The sequence below is a fragment of the Suricata suricatta genome, chromosome 3, assembly GCF_006229205.1.
Source record: "Suricata suricatta isolate VVHF042 chromosome 3, meerkat_22Aug2017_6uvM2_HiC, whole genome shotgun sequence".
Classification (NCBI taxonomy): domain Eukaryota; kingdom Metazoa; phylum Chordata; class Mammalia; order Carnivora; family Herpestidae; genus Suricata; species Suricata suricatta.
The window spans coordinates 33,214,899-33,239,868 of record NC_043702.1 but is presented as its reverse complement, the minus strand read 5'-3'; the positions used below and the strand labels follow the sequence as shown (position 1 = coordinate 33,239,868).

At 35.5% G+C, this 24,970-nt stretch overlaps 1 protein-coding gene across 5 annotated transcripts in view; it reads right to left on the bottom strand.

The window, feature by feature from the left end:
* Positions 1–8,234: 8,234 nt before the first annotated feature.
* FAM126B (family with sequence similarity 126 member B) overlaps positions 8,235–24,970 on the bottom strand; it is a 78,143-nt gene continuing 61,407 nt past the window's right edge. For 4 of the 5 annotated variants that reach the window (XM_029934099.1, XM_029934100.1, XM_029934101.1 and 1 more), the window contains 5 exons: positions 22,158–22,274; positions 18,579–18,666; positions 14,668–14,827; positions 13,768–13,935; positions 8,235–9,396 (listed from right to left, as the gene is read on the bottom strand). In XM_029934099.1, coding sequence (XP_029789959.1) covers positions 8,795–9,396; positions 13,768–13,935; positions 14,668–14,827; positions 18,579–18,666; positions 22,158–22,274 — 1,135 coding nt within the window. In that variant the 3' untranslated portion in view covers positions 8,235–8,794. The remainder of the gene's footprint in view (positions 9,397–13,767; positions 13,936–14,667; positions 14,828–18,578; positions 18,667–22,157; positions 22,275–24,970) is intronic. The other variant, XM_029934102.1, reaches the window with a different exon arrangement.

Sequence of the window (24,970 nt, the reverse complement as noted above, 5' to 3'; positions counted from 1 at the left end):
GATGCAGAACTTGAGAGACTATTGAATGCTGAGAATGAACTGAGGGTTGGGGGGAGGGGGGAGGGGGGAGGACAGGTGGTGGTGATGGTGGAGGGCACTTGAGGGGAAGAGCACTGGGTGGTGTATGGAAAACAATTTGACAATAAAATATTATGAAAAAAAAAAGAAAACACAAAGCTGACAAAAGGTTTGGGGCTAGGACTTAAACACGCAGCTCTGATTTCTACCTTTTAGAAAAATATAGTTTATTGTCAAGTTGGTTTCTATATAGCACCCAGTACTCATCCCAACAAGTGCCCTCCTCAATGACCATCACCCATTTTCCCCTCACCCCCACCCCCTGTCAATTCTCTGTTTGTTCTCATCTCTAGATGGAGAAGATGTGTATATATACAATGGAATACTATATGGCAACGAGAAAGAATGCAATCTGGCCATTTGTAGCAATGTGGGTGGAACTGCAGGGTGTTATGCTAAGTGAAATAAGTCAGGCAGAGAAAGACAGATACCATATACTTTCACTCATATATGAATCAGAAGAAACTTAATAGAAGACCATGGGGGAGCAGAAGGGGAAAAATAGTTACAGAGAGGGAGGGAGGCAAACCATGATTTCTGCCTTTTTGAGGCAATAATAAATGGCTACTGGCATCCTTTCAAGTGAATGTTCTTTTAAGAACTTTTCATGGTCTGAAGATTCATTAAATGGTCAACTTCAAAAAAAAAAAAAAAAGCCTTGGTCCATAAACAAGGAACCGTAGCTATGAAGAAAGAGGGGAAGAAAAAAAAAAAGGCCAGAGACTTTTCTAGAAAATGCATATAAAAAAAAGAAAAGAGGGCCTAAAGCTCAGCCCTTCATTCAACCCATGTTCCAAGAGAAGGCTAAAGTGTATCTTTAGAAAACAATGTAGGAAACATCAAAAAGTTTAATGGCCAGAAAAGTGGTCAGTGTAGGGGAAACAGGCACTTTCATTCATTTGCTGAAAAGAGTCTAAATGACTGTAGCAATATTGGATCTTCTTTATAAGGACCTTAGGAGAGAAATTTCTCTAACATCTCAGTTCTAGAAACAGTTGTGTTTCACCTGAGAAACTGATTTGTTTATCTTAAGGAGCCCTAAAATTCGTATAATCTCTCTTTACATTTGGCTGCTTTTTAAAAAAAATTTTAATGTTTATTTTTGAAGGAGAGGGAGAGAAAGTGGGAGTTGGGGGAGAGGCAGAGAGAGAGGGAGACAGAATCTGAAGCAGGCTCCCAGCTCTGAGCTGTCAGCACAGAGCCTGACGTGGGGCTCGAACTCACAAACCATGAGATCATGACCTGAGCTGAAGTCGGATGCTTAACGGACTGAGCCATCCAGGCACGGCACATTTGGCTGCTTTAAAGTTCAGAGAGAGATAAATTTGTATCTCGACAATAATATACAGAAATGTACGGCATGTATCTGATGCCTTTATGTTATTTCTTATTTTATGGTGCTATATGTAATTTTATTTATTTCCTTAATTAGTTTTATAAATTGCCTTAATAGGGTGTCCTATAAACGAAAAGTTTGGACATACATAAATAAAATCGCATGCTTTGAAAAAATGCAATGAAGACCATTTTAAGGTGTAAAATTTAGGTAAGATATAAAATTAACTCAGGGAAATCCACTCAAAAGCCAAATAAAGCTGTATTTTTATACTGTACAAAAGAAAATTTACATTCTTAATGTAACTAGATACATCTAGGGGAAAATTACACATCTCTCAAGAAACACAATATTTAACATCTTAGATATGTTTCTGCATTGCAGACTGATAATGAATTTTATACATCTTTATTTATAATAACTTAAAATATTTTTTCATCTCTGGCAGGTATTTACAAGGTCAACAGTGACTATGTTTCACATTTCAACAATCAACAGCATTAACCAATTCAGTAAGACAGTTAAGATAATGGCTTACATGCACCAATAAATTTTAAATGTGCGTTTTTCTTCAGCTCTGAAAAAAATGAAAGTTTTCACTAGTCCTAGGTTGAAAGGACATTAGTCAATAAAAATCATATCTTCTTCATGCCTATCCTATTTAAATTTTCACCGGCACGAGTCTCTGAATACTTGGTAAATTTATACCAAGCTGTAGGTTGATGCTGGTTAAAAAAAAAACAAGAGCTGATCTATACATTCCATATCATGTTATGAAGCAAACATGTGGGCTATCTCCTGTGCACCTGTCTGTTGTGACAGAGGCCAGACTATATAACGCTGTGATAAAAATCCTTCAGAAACTGTAGCTCAGGACAGCCAAATCATTATGAGAAAAAAGTGGGAATATAAGTTTTGCACCATAAAAATGGTTTCTCTTAACCAGTTAAAATGAATGTAAACTCAGCATAGATTTTAGAATGAGAATCAAAAGATTCACTGTAAGGTGGATGAACTTATTACAAATATTTTGTTAATTATCCACTTTTTCATAGACTTTAATAACCTGTACACCCACCATGGGGCTCAAACTTACAACCTCGAGATCAAGAGTCACATGCTCGACTGAGCCAACCAGGTGCCCCACAAATATTTTAATACAACACATGGAGTACTGAACCTACCTCTCAATTCAATGTAGGTGAGGAAACTTAAAAAAAAAATCCAAAACCTACATTAGGAATTATTAGAAAGCCAATCTTCCGTTTCCAAGATAGCTGATCAATACATTTCTTTTTAACTACCACCTGATAAGAAAAAACACATATACAGAATCCGTTTGCAACATTAGTTAATATATAATTACATTTTGTGTTTTCCCAAAAAAATCATTAATAGTTTAAGTAAACCCATTAGTTCTTATTGGTCTATACATTTAAAAAATGAGTATTTTAGCTTTTCTTAATGATGTTTTCTGCAAAGAAAAACCAGAGTGACCATGTACATAAATGATATAAAAACATACCATTTTGGCCAGTATCATAGTTACTGGAAATAATTGCCATTACCCATTGTAAAAGGTGCATTTCCATAATCCCCCCTCAATTTTATTTTTAAAAAGTCACCATATCATACAATATATCAATTTTAGGAATTTCAATACTGATGAGCAGAATCCTTGAGTTAAGGAGACATGAAAATGTGCCATTATGAATAATACTTGGACTTAACTGGTACTTTTGCTAAATGTAAAATGTTGACATAACAAAACCTGAAATGGAATCTCTACCTCTGTTGCCCATCAAAGAATCATTCAGTATTTATTTCCCCCAGGGCTAGAGAGCAACCCTTCAAAGTTCAAGGGGCTGCACTCCTTAATAGGTACTTTTAAAAACATATTTGGTTGATATATTTTCTTTGGTAAATTTTGTAATCAACAAAGTTGTAAAGAATTTCCTCTGATATAATTAACACTGAGCTGTTGACACTTAAATACAGCAAATCAGTTTGATATCAATTCTGCAGTTGGGGATGGATTGTCCAATTAAGTTCATTTCTCTAAAAATAAAAGAATTTCCTTATTGATCCTACTTCCAGATACACAAAGACTCATATATACTGTAAGCTATATTCAATTGTGTTTTTTGGTAAACTCTATATTAAGCCTAATGCATAATATCAGACAAATGTGCCTTAATTTGTAAACATTTTCTCAAAATCCAAAGTAAAATATAGAACCTACCTTTCTGTACTGCGCTGCCAATTATTTCACATCACTCCCAGCTTTCTGCTAACTTCTATTCTGAATGGTTTGCTCTTGTATTTTTCATGTGACTAATAGTTAAGAGTACAAGAATACTGAGGCAATTGAAGTTACCGCAAGTTTGTGGTTGCCTGGTCAGGTTTGGAAGGAATGTGTCTACCGGGGTTGGGGAAGGCTGGGTGATGAGAACTCCTCTAATTCTAATGGCAGGATCGCCATAAAAATTTCTGGCACCGCCAAAAACCTAATATAGTTTAAGAGCACATTGGTTGACTTTATCAATATTATTTCCTATATATATATTCAGTGCCAATATGATATACCCATTAGGTACATAATGCAGGTAATACTAATATTATGCCTTATATTATCAACATGACCATCCTGGAAATGGAAAATTGTACCAATCTGATGACTTATGATTTTATTAGCACTGTTTACAATTTCACACTGCATTCCATCTTATAATCTGGCAAATATTCTAATTTTTGAGAATGTAAGTTATCAATAATTTCTAGTTAGTTTTCAAATAACTTGTTTCTAGAAAGCACTTTAGAAAAATTAAAGTATTACAAATAAGTGTCTCAAACGACTTAGTGGTTTGAAACATGACAATAACCATTCAACTTGAAAGGTAAAAAGTCTTATATTCAGACTGTTTAACATAGCCATAGTATAGAAAAGTTGCTCTAAAATGATTACAGATTTTCTGACCACTGGCATGACCTATTAAACATTTTTAACCTGAAAAACAAATACATAACTGAAATACTGAAAAAACACAAAACAATTTATTTTGTAATCCAAGATCAGAAATGGAGAGCTCCTCCTTGCCAGTGTTTATATAAATAGTATACTACCCCCTAAAGACAGATACTAATTTTTAAATATATAAATGAACATGCAGAGAATTAAATGAGACAACTGACTGTTAATAACTAAAGTATTCAAAAATGGACCCATACAAACCTCACAAAGTGAGGCAGCAGAAACGCCCCACTTAATTAAAATATTCACAATAGTGCAAACAAAAAAATTTGAAAGTTATTTTCAGTATTCCAGTGTCTAATAAATAATTTAAAGCTACTAAGTGGAATTCGAGAACATACATTGGTGGAAATATTGAGCTTATATAGCTGAAACTACCGCATTTAAGACATTTTATACGGTATATACACTTTAAATGATATAACGGTCACCATTCCATTATGGAATCATAAGCTTCACACTATAAACCTCTTTCAATTATGTAAGGAAATATTGCTTGTAGCTATTCTAAAACATATGTAAGGTTCTATTTTTTTGACATTAGAAATTAATGGAATCAAATTTATTTAATTTTTTTCTTTGCAATACTCCATTGTGCAATACAACTAATTTGCCACCTAGGTGATTGTGAAAGCTGGCTGGCTGATTTGAAAATTATTTTAAAATTGTTAGAAACATTGATCAACGCCATTTCTTTGGGTTTAGTTTTGCATTTAAATAAATCCCTAGAAATATAATCAACTATAAAATGGCAGCATACAACTGTTATGGGGCAGCAAACAGTAAGGCATAAATTAGGATTAAAAAAAATTTATCTATCCTTACATCTGTGGTATAGATACCTACATTTCCAACACTTCCCCATCCAGGCTTATCACTCTATGTATTTTCTGGACTTAATACTTTTCTTAATATGCTGTATTCACCAACTACTAGACCAAAACTATAAAGAAACTGCAGAAATGGAGAGTGTTACACACCACATTTACCAGAGCAGAAGTACAGGGAGACAGTGGGGTGTTAATGTGCATTTGATGGGAGACAGGAGTTATATTCTGGCTCTGCTTTGTAGTTATGTGAACTTAATCATGTCACAACCTTTTTGAGTCTCAGTTTCCTGAGGATGATATTTGGGGAGGGGACACGAGTTACTAGCAAGATTATTTCCAGGGTCTCATCTACCACAAAAATTCTGACTATAATAAACAGATACAGAAGAGAAATTGGGGGCATAAGAGTGGTGGTAGGGGTTAGTACTTTAGACTATAACCACTTTCCCCCCTTCATCTTCTCAAAATATTTAAAAGTTTTACTTCTAAATTAGTTTTTTACACTTTACATCTTAGTTTGATTTCTACTAACATAATTTAAAATTAATGACATAGAGAAGAGTTCCCAAAACTTTCTAACCTGGCATAGATGGCATCAATCAGATTGTTTTATTATAGAAAACAAGTATTTTCTCTATAATGAGCTTTTCCATAGAGCAGGACTTTTTCTTATGAAAGGTAAGAAGTATAAAAGAATAAAGTATGCATATTGCTGGTATATATTTCTAACAACTGTTGTATATCAGAAAACGATTTTGCACTTGATCTTAGCCCAAATGCCGAGAAGCGATCAGAAAACTATTTTGAATCAAATGCCAATAAATAATGCAAATGAATATAAAAATCTCTTAGAAAATTTGACTTCTGGTTTATTAAACTCATTCCATTTTAATTATATCTTGCACAGGAAATCTGTTCTAAGACCCTGAATGCACAGTTTCAACTAAATGAAATGTTTCTTCATTAAATCCAAGTCACATAACTTAAGAGAATGGAAAAAATGTTACAGGGTCATGAAACATTAATGGGTATGTATATATATACCAATAAATGAAATCCTCAAAGTTGAAAGTTTTCCAAAACTAACCTTTCAAGTATAAGATTTTTAACAAAATAAAAGTGAGATTTATATGTATTATAGCTTTTGCTGTAATTTGGTATTTTGTGTGTGTGTGTGTGTGTGTGTGTGTGTGTGTGTGTGTGTGTATGCTTTAACTAAACCATGCTAGATTTAGATGCCAATAAATGTACAATATGTTGAATTCAAAACAACCTGTCAGCCTCCTAAATCCACCAGTGATGGCCAAGATCTTACCCCTTGGTAAGAATAATGCTTTTTCCTTTCATACCTGAAACTTTGCTTTCCTCAGTATGTTACATATCTTCACACCTCATTTATTTTGGCTGCTTTCAAACTCACTTATCTGACATCCCTTAGGTAAACTAAAAGAAGGGGCATCTAAAATATGTCTTTGTGATGCACACACACACACACACACACACACACTCCCCAATACATTTCTATTTATCAACTTTTAACTTTATCTCAGACTTTGGCAATGCTGTAGTAGTACTGGTTGTACTAGTTCAGGTTCTAAGTTTCCATTTTCATATAAGCTGAAAAATGTTAAAGACCACCAAATTCAAACAAGCATCTCATCATTCTTATAAAAATTCTAACAAAGTCCCCTAGGAAACAAAACAAACCCTCTTAAAATAAAATAAGAGGAGGAAAGGGTAGATTTTTCAGATGTGGAAAAAAACAAGAGGCATTTTTCTGGTTATTTTATCAAAATCTATTATAATTTTAATTGGTAGAGATAAAATTTTAAACTTTGTTAATTAGGAGAATATTTGCTTTCTATAAATTCAGTATATTTTTCTTTCACAATAAAATTAAAACGTCTAAATGTACAAAGCACTAATAGCTCTGATATATTTTGTGGAAGGATAATGTATACCAGTTCAAGTCACAATACACGGATTTTTCAAAAACCAATATATTTTCTTTTTCAATCAAGCATTAGAGCCTGAGACCCGGAAGAACTTATACTGAAATCTTACCCAACCGAATCAGAACTAAAAAAAAAAATTTTCACTAATAATGCTTTTTGTAGCCTCTTAGCACAATTACCAAATGCTACTTACATACATTCAACATCTAGCTTACTGGCATGATTTCAAAGTTTTATAAAAATGAGAAATTTTTGCAGATATATGATCAGAAGGTACACAAATTGCATTACACTAAACACAAAGGCAGTGTGGTCCTTGTCGGAGAAATCAAGTCAGTACCCTCTGGTATAAATGTCCTATAAAAATGTGTCACGTTGAAGCATCAGTGTTTTCAGCCAATTATCTGTCCCTGATGTATTTCCTTGGAGTATATGATCTATCAGGACTTCAGGTTTCTTAATCCAAAATATCTGACTGAATTTAGGTACATCTAGAAAGCAGCTGAAAGGGCTTCTCCAATAGTCTGACATCACAGAAAGTGGGTTGAGAAATCCCTCTCTTTACCTGAAGATGTACTTGGTCTACTTCAGTCATCATCAGCTCACAAAGGAAAAGTAAAAAGCCTATCAAAACTTCCCCTCACACACACAGTCCCACACAAGCTAAACAAAAACTGCCCCTCCCCCTCCCCCAACAAACCCCAGCACCAAATGTCAATCATTCCTGGGAAATAGAACATGCCCCTTGGATTCTCTGATTTGTTAGTTGTTCAAACTTTAAGGACAGAAATGACCTATGTCCTTGTGGGGAGGAGGGAAGACATGTTAATAATGACGATAGAGCCATTGAGAAAGTGCATTATCAATTACACAAACAACTTTGAGCCCTGCCCTCCAGAGGAGGGGGCCATAACTTGATTTAAATGCCTCAGTAACTGAACATTTGTGTCCTCGAGACAAAGGAGTTGGGGGGGGAAAGAACCACCCACATTTTAATGAAAAAGTGCAGCAGTCTATCACCTTTCCCCATGCTTCTCAAGAAAATGATTGCACAGACTCAGAGAAGTCCAAAGTCCTAGCAGAATCTCTGAGGCACTCCTGGTTAAAAGAGAAAAAAATATGATCCAGTAATCTCCACAGTTCTATAAATTATGAGAACAAACCCGTTTTGTTTTTTTAAACAAAAGTCAAAGAATCAATTCATAGGGATCATATACACCATTTCCTCTAACATATCCTCAGTCTCACAGTGTTGAAATGGGACCGATCAGCCTACGATGGATTGCACATCACCCACAGAGAAAGGAAGGCATGGAAGATGCATACATTTTATACTGCTTCACAAACACATTTACAAGGAATAGGTGAAGAGAAGATAATAGGAAGGAGGAAAAAAAGAAAACCTTATTGCTGTTTCCATACAAAATACAGTATGAAGATACCTAAACTAAATCAAATCTGATTACGATGACCAATTTTTTCACAATGTGGGATGAAGTGTCTTCATGTACAATGAAATGTTCAGTTTAAAAGGTAAGCAAAAAGATGAGAGAGGGTGTCAGAGCTACACCTGGGATATTAGCTGCATATTGAAACTTGGGGACCGAGACTGCTTGGTTAAGGGAGCCCCTGGGCTGAGGAGCTCTTTACCTTCTCCAGCTTGACCTAGCCGGTCTTCCTGTAGACTGATGGTTGAGTATCGATTAACATTGTTAGCTGCTAGATTAGTAACCCCCTCAGTGCCAACCCCAATGCTGGTACTTGCTTGACTGCCATTTATATAGTCAAATGATTTACTTGAGGAAGCACTGGCTGTCCGGATTAGACTTAAACTATTGGTTTTTGGCACCACCTGGCCAGCAGGCAGGCTCAGGTGTTTCTTCATCGGTGTCAGCTCAATTGAATCTACACTAAGATCAGTTGGTTGCTGTACATACTGCCTGCGAATGACTGAATCTCGAGGGCTCTCACTGGATTTGATGACAGAGGCTGTTTCTTTATCCTTAGCTGAACGCCCAGCTGCTACTTTCCTTAAGCTTCCCCTCTGAGAAGAGGAGGATGGTTTGGTCCCAATTGGCTGACTGCTGAGGGAAGCCCCTGATGAAAATCCTTCATCTGCATCATTTAGGTTTACCGACTCTTCTCCTCCATTTACACCCTCAGCACCTAAAAAACAAATCAGACAGGCTCAGCAATAGCTAAGTTAAAAAAGAAGGAATTGTGAATAAAAACTCAAGTGACCTTATCTCCTGGGTAATGTTTGCTCTAGGTTGGTAATGGCCCTGTTATCAACACTTACCCTAAATAATTTAGGGCAAGAAACCTTAATCTGCACTGAATTCTAATATGCTATTCATTGTGTTTATTCAGTTTTAATTAGTCCAGTTTTTGTAAGACTATCCACAAACTTAGTATCTCAATATTTAGGTATATAAAACAACTTTAGGTGAAATGCATTTGTTACTAATCTTTATTATACAGCCTTGTCAATTTGAGGTGATGATATCTGTTTTAAAAAATCAAAATTTTCCTCATATCTTCCGTAACCCACCATAAAACAGACCGTACAACAGTCCCCCTTCTAATTTCAGTCACCCAGAATAATGCCAAACTCATTATTCCTCTAGGCAAACCCTTTTTAAGACGGGCAGTAAGATTTTACATTTACTCAACAACTAAGCGCCTCTACATGGCTTTGAAACTTTTAACACGGAACTAGGAGATTTTCTAACTCTAAAAAACTATACACTGCTTCCATTAACTTCATAATTATATTTTGTCTTCTGGGCATATCTACTCACTGGTTTCCATATTTTCTTGACAAATTAATGTGAAGGAAATATTTGATTATCAGAAAGTAACTAGTAGGGACAGCTAAGAAGGATTTTTAGTTTCTATATGTACATCTGTAATAATTTAGATTTTGTTTTGAGATGTATTATTGTTATAATCACAAGATAATATGTGTCCCACTATGTTTTGTGCAGAAACTGCAGTTAACAAAAGAATCCTTAGCTTGGGATTTTGTTAGAAGGGGAGAAGCGTATCTAATATATTTAATTTGGGTTTTCCAGAAAGCCCAATTCTCCTACTGAAATTATGATCAACAATCTCTTAATGGATAGCAGTTTGCTACATCATTACATATGTTTGCCAGACGGCAAGAAAGGTTTAATCTGAATCCACATACAGATATAAATATTACAGTTAAGGTATTAGAAAAGAATTCTAAACGAATAAGACCTTGAGATACAGATTATCTAAGTAAAATACACATAATATATTTAAACAAAATCTTTATTTAACATAGTACCTGGAAAAATAAAAATACTTTCTTAGATATATTTTCTTATATGGATTAGCTTTCACTTTCCTTCAAAAAAAGAACAAAATAGGCTATCCTTAAAGCAAAAGGCATGTTGTTATTAGATCCAGCAGTTTAATAATTAACCATCATGCAAAGCCACATGAAAATGCAGCTGACACCACTTCTCTCAATTCCTTCTTCAAAACAGTATATGACGTAACTCAAAATGAAACTTTAAATTATATTCATATGGTATAATCTTAATTCTCGTACAATTAGTATAAAGAAATCCAAAATGCCCACCAAGAGGTATTTACTGGTTCACAACTGAGATCAGTAATATAAAACTGGAGTGAACAAAAATGAATCATCAGATATATATTTATATATACTGAGGAAGGAGACTGAGAGACTTAGTGGTAGCGTCTAAATCTTGCCTCAGGCAGATCGGATGCCCAAGCAATATGGCCATAAAAGAGATAATGAGAACATAACAGCCACCATGCAAGAGAATCTACTGATACTTTATATACTAAGAAATGCTCTTTCAATACAGTGGAACACTACTATACTTTCATTACAGGCACTGTCCTCAGTTTAGTAAGATTTAAAATCCAACTGTAATTTTTTATTAATGTTTATTTGTTTCTGAAATAGAGAGCACAAGCAAGGCAGGGGCAGAGAGGGGGGACAGAGGATCCAAAGTGGGCTCTCCACTGAAAGCAGAGAGCCCGAAGTGAGGCTGGAACTCACGAACTGTGAGATCATGACCTGAGCCGAAGTCGAATGTTGAACCAACTGAGCCACCCAGGCACACATAAATACAACTTTAAAAGTCACAAAAAAACGTTACTTGACAATCAGGATAAGGGTAGGCAATGGTCTTTTGGTCTCTCTTCAATATCAACATACAACAAATATGATTTTATATGTAAAATGATTTAAAACCATCATACAGAAAATTATTTTAAAAGGCCAAATATTGATGTTGATACAAAATCTCCAGCAGATTTCAGAATTACCAAAACTTTATATAGATTTTAGTAATTTCCTTCCTTCTATTTAATAAAACTTCAAGATAAAAAGGCAGTATGTCTCACAACTCTTTTTCCTTTCTAATTTTTTCCCTGGGTGATAACAATTCTACTCCTGATATGCAGGGAAGATAACCAAAAAGGATCTTTAATAAACTTTTCCATTCATGTCTGCCTTTTCTTATACATTTAGCTCCTTCTACAATTGATGTAAAGATATAATGTAGATTAAAAGGCAAAATAATTTTTGAGAAATTTCAAACACATTGAAGGAACTTATTCCTCTTTCCTTGTGGCAATACCTCACTCTCACAAATTGAAATTTTACCAGTGATAGTAAATATTAAAAGAGGCTATTTTAGGGGGATCTGGGTGGCTCAGTCAATTAAGCGTCCGACTTCAGCTCAGGTCATAATCTCATGGTTCGTGGGCTCGAGCCCCGTGTCAGGCTCTGTGCTGACAGCTAGCTCACAGCCTGGAGCCTGTCTTCGAATTCTGTGTCCCCCACTCTGTCTGACCCTCTCCTGCTCCCATTCTCTCCCTCTCTCTCTCTCCCTCTCTCTCTCTCTCTCTCTCTCTCTCAAAAATAAATGGAACATTAAAAAAATTTTTAAGAGGCTATTTTAAAAGAACTACTATTTTGGTTCCTTTTTCAAAGTATATGACTTTTGATGAACTGGAAGAAATGTTCCAAACTAATCCCACACTCTCTAGAATTTCATCAAGTGTTAATTAACATAGTACTACATTTAGCACAAATAATCCAACATTCTAAGAATGGTAGTAGATATATCAAGTGGCTCATTTAGTCATCAGGAATGTTGAGAAACAGGCTGTTGTTCAATTTAGGCCTTCTATGGGTTCAACATCAATTCATATACTTATTTTTATGGCTTTTTGACGATCTCAGGAAAAACAAAGAGATACAGAGAAATTGAAAAGGGAAGGGTTCATCTTTCACAGGGTCTCTGTAAACCAGCACCAACTTCTTTGGGTCCATAGATCATGCACATGCAACACTGTTAAATGAAGTAAGGTCAATGTGGGCAAATGGGCAAGGGAACAGAGGGCAGATTTAAATTCTTACTGAGCATGCTCAAACTTCTAATGCACCAAAGAGCAGGAGATCTCCCTAAGGTGAAGGTAACTAACTGCTTCATGTATGTTTGGTCTTAAGTAAAAATATATAACCTATTTGAAAACTACTTGCTATGTTTTATTAATTAATGTAAAGGTTCATAGTAGCAATATATTAAATAATGAAAAACTTAGGCAACAGTTCCCTCTTTCACAAAGCCAACTGCTATGAGCATCACATGTAAAACACCAAATAAATAGTTTCCTATCAGAGAAAAATGTTCTTTTACAGATGGTGGTGATGGTGGTGGTGGTGGTGGTGATGGTGATTTGGGGGTAAAAATAAATTCTCATTTTGAGATACCAACATTGTGGAAACAAGGATCTACTAGGATACCTGAACTCTAAATAATACATTTCAATTCTGTTTGGAAGCTATGTAAGACAATCAATATTTACAATACGTGATTAAATGTAGTGTACACCAGGATAGCACATTTATAGAGGAAAGAGACCAGTAGTTCACTAGTTAGACCCAGGTGACTTGACTCACAACTTATAAAAATGATCAATACTGGTTTACTCTGTCAAAGAGATAAGAAATTCATGTTAACTGACCAACCTGGACTTAGAGATAAATTGGCCAGCTCTACTTTAGTCCAATTTCTCAAAGATAATATATTAATGTTTTAAAACTTTCTTCATATATTAAGGAATAAATTATTATATACAAGAAATCAACTCATATTGTCTAAAAGGCTCATGTCCATTGGGTGCATTTTCCTTTCCCAACGTTAGAATAAACATGCTCAGTAATAGAAAAATCCCAAGCATTCGCAGACCTTCTGGAGATAGGCCTCTGCCTTGTTAGTAGCCATGCCAAGCTGTTCTTTGATTACACAGAATGCAGACTTCCAGGCCAGCACAAATGGTAACTAACGATTGTACCTGACCCGGCGCTAGGCATAGGGCAGGTGTGCTTTGCAAGGAGGGGCTAATACGCTCTGGGGGAGTGGGAACACACACTAGAATGGAAAGATGTTCTGCTTGGGGATAGAGAGCCAGGATCCTTCTCCAGCAACTGCCTCACTGACTTCTGCCTCCTCATCTCTGTCCTACCCTCTGTTGTGGCTGCTGCTGAGTTGGGCTCCGGTGAGCCGTGCTCAGGGGTCCTGCGCACCAGCACCTCCCCCTCTTGCACACGTTTGATCCCTAGGTCAGTGGAGCCGTGTTGGATCGGGGAGCCAGGAATACTCGAGTCAGCCTCGTTTGAGAAGTCAAAGCCATCTGGGATTCAACATATAAAATTTTAGTGCTTTTATGCTGCTCTATTCCTTTCTGAGCATTTTGCCCCAGGCAGATAAGAGAATGTATATATGGATATGATAAAAACACAAACACTATTTATATAATTACATGTGTGTGCACAGCATGCACACACATAAGGCGGCAGATGAACAATATGAGGTTTGCAAATGAGTAGGACAGAAAAATAGGGATCGTTAAAATGGCAATTAATATCTCTTAGGCAAGACAGCTGGACTATTCAAGTACTATATGCCTATGAAATACTGCTGGATTCAGCACTTAGGAAAAAAAGGAAAAGCAAAGATAAAATTCTCAAATACAATAACCAACTCTTTATAGATAGCTTGTATTTCACCATTGGTTCAGTCAGTTATATAATTTTCTCGCACAATGCTCATACATGCACCTTCCCCCAATTATAACAGGTTTAAAAAAACTTCTTTCCTATATAACTAGTTAAAAAAAAAAGACAAAAATCAACTTGATCTTATTTTCTGTTTTAATGTTCATAAAGCAGTCTAAATGACATCTTTATATGTTAAAAATATATATATCTATATCAAGATAAATTCAGGCATTTAAACCCTATTTCTAGTGCTATATTTATAAAGAAAACAATTAATTATATACAGTGCTATATGTGTTAACCTAGTCTATAAAAACATACATCTGCTAGACTCCATGAACAGGCTATGGGACTTTTGTACTCACCTTCTCTTCTCCATCGATGACGACGGATTGAAGCTGTTGTAATTGCCGTCCGAGAAATCCTCGGCACTGTCGGAGTGACTTCCACTTTAAGTACTTTCTGGCCTTCTTGTGAAGAATCAGGAGCATCAAATGGTAATGAGTTTTTCATGGCATTGGCAACCTAAAATGATAATATAAAGTCTATATATTAACACTCAATATATAATTTATGCTTGTTTTATATTTGATGTTTCCATAATTTTTAAAAATTTATTTTATTTAAAAAATGTTTTTAAGGAGGTTCCATACCCAGAATGGAGCTCAACACAGGGCTTGAACTCACAACCCTGAGATCAAGACCTGACCTGAGATCTAGAGTTGGAAACTTAACCAACTGAGCCACCCAGACCCTCCCCCCATAATTTTTGAATATGTATTTAAAACTGGTACTATAAAATATAAAAGTACAATATGTCAGAAAAGTTTGTATATCCATTGTTCTGTATTCTTTTAGGCAAGCTTTTATTTTATTTATTAATTTTTAATTTTTTAAATGTCTTTTATTTATTTTTGAGAGACAGAGAGACAGCTGGAGCAGGGGAGGGTCAGAGAGAGAGGGAGACACAGAATCCGAAGCAGGCTCCAGGCTCTGAGCTAGCTGTGAGCACAGAGCCTGACGCGGGGCTTGAACCCATGAACTGTAAGATCATGACCTGAGCCGAAGCCGGACACTTAATCAATTGAGTCACCCAAGCACCCCTAGGCAAGCTTTTAAAATGAGAAATTATTTTTAAAAATATGAGTCACACACCCCACAGATACCTTAAAGTTGTTCACTTTCACAGGGAAAAGGCATTCCAAAGAAAGAAAATGTTAAACATTTAAATCTTGATAAAATTTAGAATAAGTTTCTGATTCTTCAGATGATACATAATATGCAAAATTTAATCTCTGATAAAAAAAAATTAGCCTTTTCTCCACTCCTTTGTTTTCCCTAAACATGTCTGGCATTTTGTCTCACCACTGTGTGTGTGTGTGTGTGTGTGTGTGTGTGTGTGTGTGAGAGAGAGAGAGAGAGAGAGAGAGGAGAGAGGAGAGAGAGAGAGAGGAGAGAGAGGAGAGAGAAAGAGAAAGAGAGAGAGAGGAGAGAGAAAGAACATGCAAGGAGCTCAAGCAGGTGCAAGCACGAGAGGCAGAGAGGAGAAAAAGAATGAAGCCTGACATGTGGCTTGAACCCATGAATCAGAATCAAGAGGCACTTAATTGAATGAGTGTCAGGCGCTGGACTGGTGCCTGTTTCTTAACTGGGAAGTGCTAATTTAGCGAAGATCTTGAGCTAGAGAATTTTCTTTCTCCTTTCCTCTCCACTTGGAAAAGACAATGCAGCCACCTAAACAAGTGTGCCAGCTCTGCCAACCTAAGCTTCTCCAGGAGGCTCTTCCAACATCTAGACGGAGGGCTGGGGAGTTAAGTCTTTCAATTTAGCTTTTATCAGGAATGAAGATGAGGCTTGCTTCTCTATCTGCCAACTATTTTATCTATCACCTGGCTCTAAATTTTAATAAAGAAAAGGAGTGCTGTTTCTTGGGTCCCTCCAAGGTCCCCTCCAACAAAGGATTGCTCTAAGATTAGAGATTAACTAAAGTCTTTACCTATATTGCCTTGGAAATGCCACCTCTACTTAATTTATAAGACTGTTACATGGAGAAAAGTATTAATTTAAAAAGTATCACAAATATAGGGTATTATTATTAAAAAGTAATTATTTTATCTTCTTATCCATTTATTTTAATGTGACCCTTAAGGTAAAATTAGGCATGCTGACCGAAGGGGAAAAAAGGAAATTCAAATAGCAAAGAATTATTGTAAATGCTACCTCAATAAATTTATATTTTTCTTATGATATAAAAAAAAGATACAAAGAAAACAGCTTGAAAAACTATACTCTTAAAGCGTTACAAGTAAAAAAAAAGTAATACTTAAAAAAATTTTTTTTAACATTTATTTCTTTTTGAGAAACAGAGAGAGAACATGAGCAGGGGAGAAGCAGAGAGAGGGAGATACAGAATTTGAATGGGCTCCAGGCCCTGAGCTGTCAGCACAGATGCAGGGCTGGAACTCACGAACTGCAAGACCATGACCCGAGCCAAAGTTGGACACATAACTGACTGAGCCACCTAGGCGCCCCCACAAGTAATATTCTTAAAATACCAATGTAATACTACAAAAGTCCTAGAAAACACAAAAATTTGCAAAGAACGACCATCCACAGTTAAATCACCTCAATAACCATTAGCTAATATGTTGCCTCTGTCCTGTCTAGATTTATTTTTTTTTTAATTAAAAAAAATTTTTTGTGTCTTTATTTTATTTTGAGAGAGAGACAGATCATGCGCAGGGGAGGAGCAGAGAGAGAGACACACACACACACAGAATCTGAAGACAGGTTCCAGGCTCTGAGCTGTCAGCACAGAACTCGATGCAGGGCTCAAACCCATGGACTGTGAAATCATGACCTGAGCTAAAATCAGACGCTTAACCAACTGAGCCACCCAGGCGCCCCGGCTAGATTTAAAAAATAGTTGTACACTGCCTGACCTCTTACACAAGCTAGCATTTTTTCTTTAGCATAAATTTTTGAATATCAAATTTCTTTCTTTCTTCTTTTTTTTTTTTAGTGTTTGCTTTTGAGAGGGAAATAGCATGAGCATGGGAGGGGCAGAGAGAGAAGGAGGACAGAGAATCCCAAGCAGGCTCTGCGCTATCAGCGCAAAGCCTGATGTGGGGCTCAAACCTATGAATTGTGAGATCATGACCTGAGCTCATGTTGGATGCTCAAGCAACTGAGCCATCCAGGCATCCCTTGAATATGTAATTTCATCAAGTAAACATAAACTTAACCATTCTCTGCTGTGAAACATCTTTTTTATTAATAAAAAAACTTTTAAAGTTTATTTTTTAATTTGAGAGGGAGAGCAAGAACACGTGCACATGCGCATGTATATGTAGAAGCAGGGGAGCGGCAGAGAAACAGAATCCCAAGTAGCCTCTGCATTTTCAGCACAGAGTCCAAAGCGGGGCTTGATCTCACGACTGTGAGATCAGGACCTGAGCCAAAATCAAGAATCAGATGCTTATTAACCAACTGAGACGCCCAAGTGCCCTGAAACATACACTGTTTTGATTCCTCTGTGATCAAAAATAATGTTGAGCTTATATAAATATATTAAAAACATTCAAAGTCTTCTGATATGTGTTGCTAGATGTGAGTCAGTGAGTTAAAGAAAACAAACACACATTACTGAACTGCTTCTGCAAAGGGATGTTCAGAATTGTGTTATACTGCTACTGGTAAAGGAGAGAATGCCTTTCTTACTCCACTACTATATGTTCTCATTTGTTTTTTGATCAGCCATTTACTTTTTGGAAATATATTTACTTTGTGGAAGAGTATAAAAGTTTTTATAAAGAACAAAATATTAATTGACTTTCTTGTCATGCTTGTTGAGAATCTTTTTCTCAGTTTGTATACTACATATTCATTTTGGCTTTTAAAAAACTGGTGGTTTAGAATCTGGATGCTTATGTGGTCAAAACCAAAACCAAAACCCAGCCTGAGTGACCTGTCCTATCCCTCAAGCTTAGTAAATCCTTCCATCTCTAGAAATCGAGTATTTGTAACCTTTTCCTCTTTCTTTTCTTAAAGGATTTCAAAATACTTGATTCTTTATCTGAACTTTATTTTGATATGTGGTAGAAGAGGATCTAAATAAATTTTTTATTCTCTCAAAAAGTTAACCAAATGTTATGGAATAAACCTTTTCCCCTCTATGATTTAGATTGCCTCCTATCTTATATACTGAATATATTTACTCACTAGTGCCCCTTTCAGGCATAGGTATGTTTAATAAAAAATAAATATTATAACTTACCAATAGTGGTTGAGAAAAAAGTTCTAGCTGAGCTCTATAAATGATGTCATCAAGGACTTCTTGGCCAAGGTCCCACTGCCCATTATACCTGTGGAAAAGCAGACTGTTTACTATCTTTAGCAAATATCTCTAATCTTGAAGAACATTTTTCTTGTTCCAAGTCCTACTACTTTGGTTCTAAAACAAGATTTTCACATTAATATTGGCATCATTTCATTTCTAAACTATCCTAATTTTGGTTACAAGTACGAAATGAAGATTTTTGAAATCTAATGTTTATCTACTAATGTTTTAAATAGTTTACAGATGTCTTTTCACATAATTGGCTTTTATTTATGTACTGATATTTAGGGTAATCTATTGAAATGCATTTATGAAAATCTAGGTTATGAACTATGTAGAGAGACATAGTTTTCCAGAAAGAATGCCTGACCTACTTCCAGACTCCAATTTAATGACTGACTACATTTTGGCTATTTAAAAAGTACTAAAAGAACTATGAACAATTATATACCAACAAATTGGACAATCTAGAAGAAGAAAAAATTCCTAAAAACACAGCCTACAAAGACTGAATCATGAAGAAACAGAAAATTTGAACAGACCAACTTTGGTAAGGAAATTGAAGCACTAATTAAAAATCTGCCAACAAACAGAAGTCCAGGATCAGATGGCTTCACAGGTGAATTCTACCAAACATTTAAAGAAGAATCAATACCAATCCTTCTCAAACTCTTCCAAACACCAGGAGGGAATACTTCCATATTCATTTTAGAAACCCAGCATTACCCTGATACCAAAAATCAGAACACTACTAGAAAAGAAAATTACAGGCCAATATCCCTGACGAACATAGACGTAAAAATTCTCAACAAAATGTTAGCAAACCAAATTCAACAATACATTGAAAGGATCATACACCATGATCAAGTGGGATTTATCCTTGGTACAAATATGGCTCAAAATCTGCAGTTGAATCAATATGATACAACATATTAATAACAAAATGAAGGATTAAAATCATATGATCATTTCAATAAGTACAAAAAAAGCATTTGACAAAATCCAACATCCATTCATGATAAAAACTCAACAAAGTGAGTGTATAGAGGACATACCTTGACAATAACAAAAGCCATATATGACAAGCTCACAGCTAACATCATACTCAATGGTAAAAACCTAAACGCTTTTTCTCTAAGATCAGAAACAAGACAAGGATCCTACTCTTGCCACTTTTATTCAACACAGTGCTAGAAATTTAGCTAGAGCAGTTGGACAAGAAAAAGAAATTAAAGGCATCCAAAATCAGAACAAGAAGAGTAAAATTGCCTCTATATGCAGATACATGCTATATATTTTTTATGTTTTTTATTTATTTTTGAGAGACAGAGAGAGACAGCATGAGCAGGGGGGAGGGTCAGAGAGAGAGAGAGAGAGAGAGAGATACAGAATCTGAAACAGGCTCCAGAGGCTCTGAGCTAGCTGTCAGCACAGAGCCCAACGTGGGGCTCGGACTCATGAACCGTGGGATCATGACCTGAGCCAAAGCCAGACGCTTAACCGACTGAGCCACCCAGGCGCCCTAGATTCATGATATTTATAGAAAACTCTTACAGTGTCACTAAAAACACTGTTAGAACTAATAAGTAAATTCAGTAAACTTGTAGGATACAAAAGTCAATATATAAAAATCTATTGTACTTATATATAGTAATAATGGACTATCAGAAAGTGAAATTGAGAAAAAATTCCATTTACAATTGCATTAAAATAATACCTAGGAATAATTTTAACAAGAAAATGAAAGACCTATATACTGTACACTTAAATTTTTATATAAGACACAGATGAAAGAAACAGAAAAACACAAACAAATGGAAGATATATATACTCATGGATTGGGAGAATTACTATTGCTAAAATATCCATACTATCCAAAGCAATCTACAGATTCAGGGTAATCCCCATCAAATTCCAATGGTATTTTTCACAGAAATAGAAATAATCCTAAAATTTGTTTGCAACCACAAGAGACCTCGAATAGCCAAAACAGTCTTGGGAAAAAAAAGACCACAACTGAAGGCATCACACTTCCTGATTTCCAAGTAGACTGCAAATCTATAGTAATTAAAACAGCATGGTACTGGCATGTATAAGACACATAGATCAATGGAAACAGAAGAGAGCCACGAAATAAACTCAGGCATATGTGGTCAATTAATTTATAACAAAGAGCCAAGATTATACAACAGAGAAAGGAAAGTCTCTTCAATAAATGATACTGGGAAAACTGGACATGACACGCAAAAGAATGAAACTGGACCCGTATCTTATCAAACACAAAAATCAAATCAAAATGGATTAAAACCTAAATGTGTAGAAGAAAACACAGGCAGTAATTTCTGTGACATCTGCCTTGGCAACGTTTTTTTTTTTTAGATATGTCTGCACAGGCAAGGGAGACAAAAGCAAAAAATAAACTATTGAAACTACATGAAAATAAAAAGCTTTTGCACATCAAAGGAAACGACCAAGAAAATGAAAAGACAATCTGCTAAATGGGAAAAGGAATTTGCAATGATATGTCCGATAATGGGTTAATATTCAAAATATAAAAACAACTTACATAATTCACCACTAAAAAAACAAATAATCTGGTTAATGGCCAGAAGACCTGAATAGACATTTTTCCAAAGAACACATCCAGATGGCCAACAGGTACATGAAAGGGTACTTGACATCACTAATCATCAGGGAAAGGACAATCAAAACCATAATGAGATATCACCTCATACCTATAAGAATGGCTATTACCAAAAATACAATATTGATATAAGTGTTGCCAAGGATGTGGAGAGAGGAGATCCTGTGCATTACTGGGAAAATGTAAATTGGTGCAGCAACAGTATGGCAAACAGTATGGAGGCTCCTTAAAAAATTAAAAATAAAACTACCATGTGATCTAGCAATTCCATTTCTGGTACACATCCAAAGGAAACAAAATCACTTAGCTCAAAAAGATATCTGCACTCCCATTCAACTGCAGCTTTATTTACAAAAGCAAGACATGGAAACAATCTACGTGTTCACTGACAGATGAATGGATAAAGAAAATAGAAAATATGGTGTACACACACACACACACACACAGGAGGGGCAGTAAATATTATTCGGCCATAAAAAAAACAAAGAAACCCTGCTATTTGCAACAGCATGGACAGATCTTGAGAGCAAATCTGTAACTAGGTATAGTGATGGATGTTAACTTACTGAGGTAATCATTTCACAATATAAAATACAACATTATTATGTTGTGCACCTATAATTAATACAATCTATATTTCAATTGTATCTCAATTAAAAATTGTCTTTAATCATCATTAAATTGTCTTTAAATAACAAGAGTAAAATTCATTTTTAAAAAGTACTAAAAGGAATTCATAATAGAAAAAGAAGATAATGGGTCCACCATGGAACAATAGAGTTGATGTTGTGCAACTGTTACAGACAAAAGAGAAATATTAAGTTTCCAAACATTAGAAAGAATTCAATCAGTTGTGTAGTCTATCTACTTACATGGCATAATAAATCCCTGTGAGAAGTTGCACCATGAATTCGGGATCCAATACTATTCGACCACAGAGCTCTTTCCAGTGTTTTTCGTGTTGCCGTGGAAACCCACTCACACAAACCCTAGGAAAAGATGGAATTTGCCATGTGTGTTTCTGATTCATTAAACACTTTTCCTTTCATAAATTCACTTAGTCAATTATTCAGTCCTCATATATTTACTGAGTACCTGCTATGTGCCAGTCACTCTCCTGGGCCTAGGCATACAGTTATGAATAGACAAAAAGATAAAATAAAATCTGTGCCCTCATGAAGCATATGTTCTAGAGAACTGTATCAATAAAAGCAACAAGTTTTCTCAAATAGTTAACTATCTCTGTCATCCTTCTCCCTCTTTACAAAAGAAATGTGTAACTCTTCCATGTCCCAAACTGTATCAGGATGAATTAGTGGGAGATACAGAAACTTCAAAACAAATAGACATTTGAAAATAATGATGTTTGTGAGGGCTTTTTTTTTTTTTAATTTTATTTTTATGTAATCTCTACACCCAACGTGGGGCTAGAACTCACAACCCTGAGATCAAGAGTCGCACACTCTACTTGCTAAGCCAGCTAGGTGCCCCTGTGAGGCCATTTTTTCATTACACAGACATAAACAAGCCTCCGTCTTCATCTCATTAAAAAATGCTTCCAGAAAAGTCATGCTGAATAATTATCAGAAGTTGTAATGTACCTATATTATTTTAATCAATTAGTTAGAATAATTGTAATGGTGAGTCCAGAGGACATTTTTCAGAATTTAGTGCATTATGGTCTCAGGAAAGTTTAAAACCTCAATTTACATATATATTTTTGTAGCAGAGATATACAATTAAGAGATCAATTAAAGATGTGGAAGCATAAGGATGCATGGCTGGCTCAGTTGGTGGAGCATCTTAGAGTTGTGAATTCAAACCCCATGCTGGGTGTGGGGCCTGCTTAAAAAAAACAAGTACAAAATAAAACCTATTATGGTTAAATTAAAATAAAAAGACTTATAAGGATAATATGGCATTATATTAGGATAAAATTATATGAGCAAAGTTGTAGGGAAGATCAATTTCAAGGAGGAAAAGAAATAATGTTAGAATATTAAAAGCTTATTCGTCTATTCCTCAAATGGATGATGGTGGGTATTTACATTATAAACATTTAAAATACTGACCTAACAATTATTTAGTTTATTTTGTGAATATTTACATACCAGAAATCATACCATTTGCAACTATTTAAGATAAAATGAAAAATTTAAATGTTAACTTAAGACATGTGACAGCTACAGTTTTTCAAAAAATTTTAGGGGATATATGAACAAAAGTGTGAGGACTACTAAACTCTGCCATCATTTTTGCTATTATGAAACTCTATTAGGTGCCACAAAAATTAGGGATTTGGCAGAATTGTTTTAATGAATCAATAATAGTCACTTATAAATAAATTTATCTGTAGGTAGGCAATAAGTATTAAACAGTGTACTCTCGGTAACAGGATCTAGGTAGAGACAAGAATTTTGTTAGTCATTAATCATATTATATAGGCAAGTGAAAATAATACAGCTATTTTAAGAGAATCTATAAAATTAAACCTACAGCTCATTAGATTGGCCTTTCCCCAATTAGCAAAACAATTTTGTTATAAATGGGACCATACTCTCTTCCCAGTAACACAACAGCATGAACCTGAGCAAAACATTTGAGGGTGGACAGTCTCTTGTGGGGGCCATGGATCCTTATGATCCCTCCTTCCTGGTATTCATACCCTATATATCCCCTACTATTGAGTGTGGGTAGGACCTGTGATTTGCTTCCAGCCTGTAGAATATGGCAAAGGTGATGGGATTTCCATTACTATATGTACATGATTATGTGATTGTTTTATATAACAAGACTGTAGTGCAAGTCTAGCTGGAGCCTCTCTTTCTCCACTTTGAAGAAGCAAGCTATCATGTTGTAGGATGCCCATGCTGAGAAGACTACATGGCAAAGAACTAAGGCTGGACTTTAGAAGACAGTCAACAAGAAGCTGAAGCCCTCAGTCCTACAACTATAAGAATAAGATTCTGCCAACAAAAGGATACAATGCCTCAGGTGAGCCTCAGATAAAACTGTACCTCCAGCTACAGATTAACCACAGCTTTCTAAGATGCTAAGCAGAGGACTCAGCTAACGCATGCCTAGACTCCTGACATACAGAAACTGTGAAATAATAAATGTGTGCTATTTTAGCTGTTGAATCATGGTATATAGCAACTTGTTATGAAGCAATAGAAAACTAATAGAGTAAAACCTTGGATTGCAAGTAACATGTTCTGCAAGGGTTCCACAAGACAAGCAAACATTTCTAGTAAATTTTAACTTGGTAAATGAGTGATATCTTGCAATACAAGTAGTATGTGATACCAAATGTCACACGTTCACAACTCAGCCAACAGTTCTTCTATCTCTCTTGTAGCAGAATTGTGAGTGATTGTCTTGATGCTCAGATGCTTGGTCTCAGGCAGTGTTTGGCAGAAATGAGTGACTTTTTTGGAACACTGGAAGGTACTAGTACTAGTGTATTTTTTGTCATTTCAAAGCACCCATGGACAGTCCTTTGCTTTTCCGTACAAGAGTAGGCTTAGGAATGCTTTACTTCATTCTAGGTCAGGCTGTCAACAGATACAGACTCTCTCCTCTGCTGCCCTATTGCTAGTTACACTACATACAGTATATGACAAGAGAATTTATTAATACCATACTGGAGTCAACATCCATGTGAATGTATACAAAGGCCCCCATG